At 37.5% G+C, this 3,916-nt stretch overlaps 1 protein-coding gene across 2 annotated transcripts in view; it reads right to left on the reverse strand.

Moving 5' to 3' along the window:
- Positions 1-3,916, reverse strand: part of LOC107104561 (beta-galactosidase-1-like protein 2) — a 12,415-nt gene continuing 8,499 nt past the window's right edge. For both annotated transcript variants that reach the window (XM_015404579.1, XM_015404578.1), the window contains one exon: positions 1-193. In XM_015404579.1, the coding sequence (XP_015260065.1) occupies positions 107-193 (87 nt within the window). In that variant the 3' untranslated portion in view covers positions 1-106. The remainder of the gene's footprint in view (positions 194-3,916) is intronic.

The raw sequence follows: 3,916 nt of genomic DNA on the forward strand, positions 1-3,916 counted from the left end.
TTTAATCTTTATTTATATAGGATCCCAGTAAAAAAAAAAAACATTCAGTAGAAATAGAATAATAAATAGTAATTGCACAAAAGATTATTTCTCATATTGATGGTTGTCACTGGATTTCTGCTGCCATGCCCAGGTCAGGTGAATCCTCAAAGTGGACCTTGTAGTCTCCCTCTTGCTCCTCAAACACAATGACCTAGTTTATCCGAAGAGAAAAATAGGACAATAAATATTTGCTCTGTTTTCTGTTTGATGATTTTATGTCCACTACAAAAAAACAACAAAGCCTTCCAGAATGTGAATTATAATAATTTTACATAACGGTAGAGGGTTGGAGAATCTGGCTCTTTAATAATTATGAATGCAAATTAAGTGTAGGAATAAATATTAGGTAACACTGTTTACATTTAGTTATGCAGGCACTATAATTATGAAACACCTTACAATAAGAAAATTAAGAAAGAAAGTTAATAGTTTTTATTGAAATTATTTTTGGATGCTTTTATCAATATCAATTAAGTCAATCAAAAAAAAAAATCTATCAATATACTCAGGCTGAAACTTTGTGGGGGTTTTTTTAGCATATGTGTTCGATAGAATTCACCTTATTTCCTTTTATTGTTATACGTATTTGGAGCTTGTCTGCCTGGCTGTGTGTTTCCTGGACAGGGCCGCCTGTGGAGCTGGTTTACAGTTGCCTTTTGTGTCTCTGTTTGCGTCTCCTTGATCCCCAGTCGGCCTCAGCAGATGGCCGCTCACACTGAGCCCGGTTCTGCTGGAGGTTTCTTCCTGTTAAAAGGGTGTTTTTCCTCTCCACTGTCGCAACCAGCATGCTTAGTGTGAGAGATTGCCTTCGAGTCAATGAGTCGGTGCAATCAACTGGTTTTCCTTAGATAGAAAACTAAATCAATTTGACGAGATGATCTGGTTGAACTGTAAAGTGCCTTGAGATGAAATGTATTGTGAATTGGTGCTATATAAATAAGCCGAATTGAATTACATTGAAATTTTTTGTTATTAGCAAAACTATCACTTTCATAGATAAGAAAAACTTTATTCTTTATCAGCCACTAAACACAGTTGTTAATGCCCCTGGATGTTATAAAGAATAACTGTAACTGCAAAATATTTAAATTCTTTTACTATTTTTGTTTATGATGCTGCTATAGTCTTAAGCCGCTGGATTAATGGTCTCCATTCGCTAATTCTGAAGTATTTGTTCAACTCAACTCAAACTGTTAGTTAGTTGTTAGTTAAACCCCTAACTGTATGTGTTCTCTTTCAATCCTTTTGATATAAAAACCGGCTCATAGCTCATCTGCTTAACTGTTTCTTTCTTAGACAGAGCCTCATTTGGAACTAGCTTACGTTACCTTTTCTGACAAACAAAGGATTTCTAGATTAGTCCTTCTATGTTCCTCTTGTATGTCTACTGCTGTCTCCTTGAACCCCCGGTCAGCCTCAGCACAAGCCCTCTCACATTAAGCCTGGTTCTGCTGGAGGTTTGTTATGGTTAAAAGGGATTTTTTGCAATCCACTCTTGCTGCATCCATGCTCAGCATGAGGGATTGCTGCAGAGTAAACTACAAAATATTAATATCAGCTGTCACTACATGTTCATTCAGAGGGAGCGAATTATGCACTGTCACTGAGTCACTACAATCAGCTAGGTCTCTTTAGATAAAAAGAATTTAATCAATCTGACTATATAATCTGATTTGTCTTTGTAAAGTTCCTTGAGACAACATGTGTTTTAAAGTGGGGCTTTAGAAATAAATTAAATTTTAAGTTGATGAGAGTTTGTTGCAATTTCTAATTAGTAGTTATTCAAGTTCTGTTTCTATGGTTTGATGCCACACAGACATCCATCTCTTTTTCCTACAGGTCTCTTAACTGGCCAACAAAACCCTTATTTATATGGCCACTTCATGCAGTGAGTAAAAATGTTATGGGAGTAAAATAGGGCTACAAGTAAAGATAATCTAAAAAGACAACTAATTATTTCAGACATTTTTTAAGCACAGTATAATCTTCATCTTTAAATTCTGTTCTCAGTTGCTTTTAAAATATTTTATATCACTTCTAATCTACACACCCTTAAATTTTAACCCTTTGGTGCATCTTCTTACTGTCCCTAATTTATTCCCTTTATAAATAAAAGTCTGTCAAATATATATTTGAAATTTAACTGATCCAATTTATATGGCATTGCATCTAAATATAAATGTAGTTATTTACTTTTAAATGTCAAATAAAGCTTAAAATATATCTAAATACAAAAGCTTTCCACCTTCTTACATTTAATAATGCCTCATGTTTCAAGGGTTTCAAATTATACCCCACTCCCATGCTTTGAGTGGCGACCTAGTGGTTAGGGCATTGCGCTTGGAATCCTGAGGTTCTGAGTTCGAGCCCCGCACCCACGGACTGCCACGCTGGCTCCCTGAGCAAGAGCCTTAACCCCACGCTGCTTTCTGGGCGCTGCACAATGGCAGCCCACTGCTCCCCAAGGGGATGAGTTAATTGCAGAGAGTTAATTTCGTTGCTCTGTACTTGTGACAGTGTAATGACAATAAAATGCCGGAAAATTCCCACAGGCAATAAAACATTTTAAACCGTGGAACTATCGGCTTGGAGTGGTAGTGGGATTGGCTCACCGGCGTCGACCCGTCTCAAAAAACTCTGCAAGCGACCCAGGTTAATTGCTTTCAATCAGGTCAGCTCTGACTGGCAAACAGTGGGAACATCAGACCCGGTAATTTATGATACAATTGCAACAGACTGACGTCAACACACCACTCACATCAGATCTAATAAGCCAAAGCAACTCTGTTTACATTCGATAAACATGACACAGCTCTGTTAAGAGGGATTCGGATGGACAAATGAATGAAATAAAGCAAACTGGCTCCCTTGGATTTCGCTCTCAAATTTCCTCATTTCTGTCACACTGGTGACATCATCAATACTACCCAAGATGGATGGCGTCACCACACACCCAGCTTTAGGGGCACAGATGCCATGCAGTTTGCCATTGGGGGGTTTGACCCAGCGTTTTCATCAAAGCGTCTGGTTTACATGAAAAGTTTACAGGGGCCGACGTCAAGAGGTCCAGCTGTGCATAGAGAGCAGGGCATCCCGTGTTGGGGTTGATCAATAATTTAATTGACCAAGCAAATATTTTTAGCGTAACATTCCTGCTTTACTGCATAACATGATTCTAGAAATTAATTTTGTGTCAACATTAATGTAATGTAATTAATAACACTTAACTCACCTTTTGCTCTCTTTACCTTCAGCCTTTAATGCTTTGAGCCGCAGTGAATCAATTGATAGGGGGCTTTGGTCAGCAGGGAACTAATGTTACACTGCCATATGCAGTCAACATAGTGAACTGCATGTGATTTAAAATACAACTAAGGATTAAATATTGAGACGCAGAATTTTTAAAATCTTTTTAAACTACCCATTTATGCATTACATTTTGCATCAATATTGTTTGCTTATGCACGTGTCAATTCTTTCACTAATCATGCAGCCTAGAATAAAATGACTTCCAAACTTATGTTTTGAGGCCTACAGAAAGAAGAGGTATTCTAGGGGTCAATCAATAATGCGATATCTGAATACTATTTAGATGCCAACTGGTTGTTTACTTTGCAGGAAAGTTGGTTGGAACCATTTACTTTGGACAAAATTGTCATTGAAACATTCCCAGAATCGGTCTGGTTAAGAATCTGTGATGGGATGCGCTGTTTTGTGTTGATAACCTCTCCAGATTGCACCCCGAAATGTTAAATGGTCCAGCATCTCTCTATCAATTTGCCGCAATCTTTTGAAATATTCTGGGGAAGAATCAATGTAAAAGGGATCTGTCCAAATTAACAACAGTTTCAACAGTTGTGACAAGTAATTTTTT

The sequence above is a fragment of the Cyprinodon variegatus genome, unplaced genomic scaffold, assembly GCF_000732505.1.
Source record: "Cyprinodon variegatus isolate N-32 unplaced genomic scaffold, C_variegatus-1.0 Scaffold1793, whole genome shotgun sequence".
In the NCBI taxonomy this organism is placed as follows: domain Eukaryota; kingdom Metazoa; phylum Chordata; class Actinopteri; order Cyprinodontiformes; family Cyprinodontidae; genus Cyprinodon; species Cyprinodon variegatus.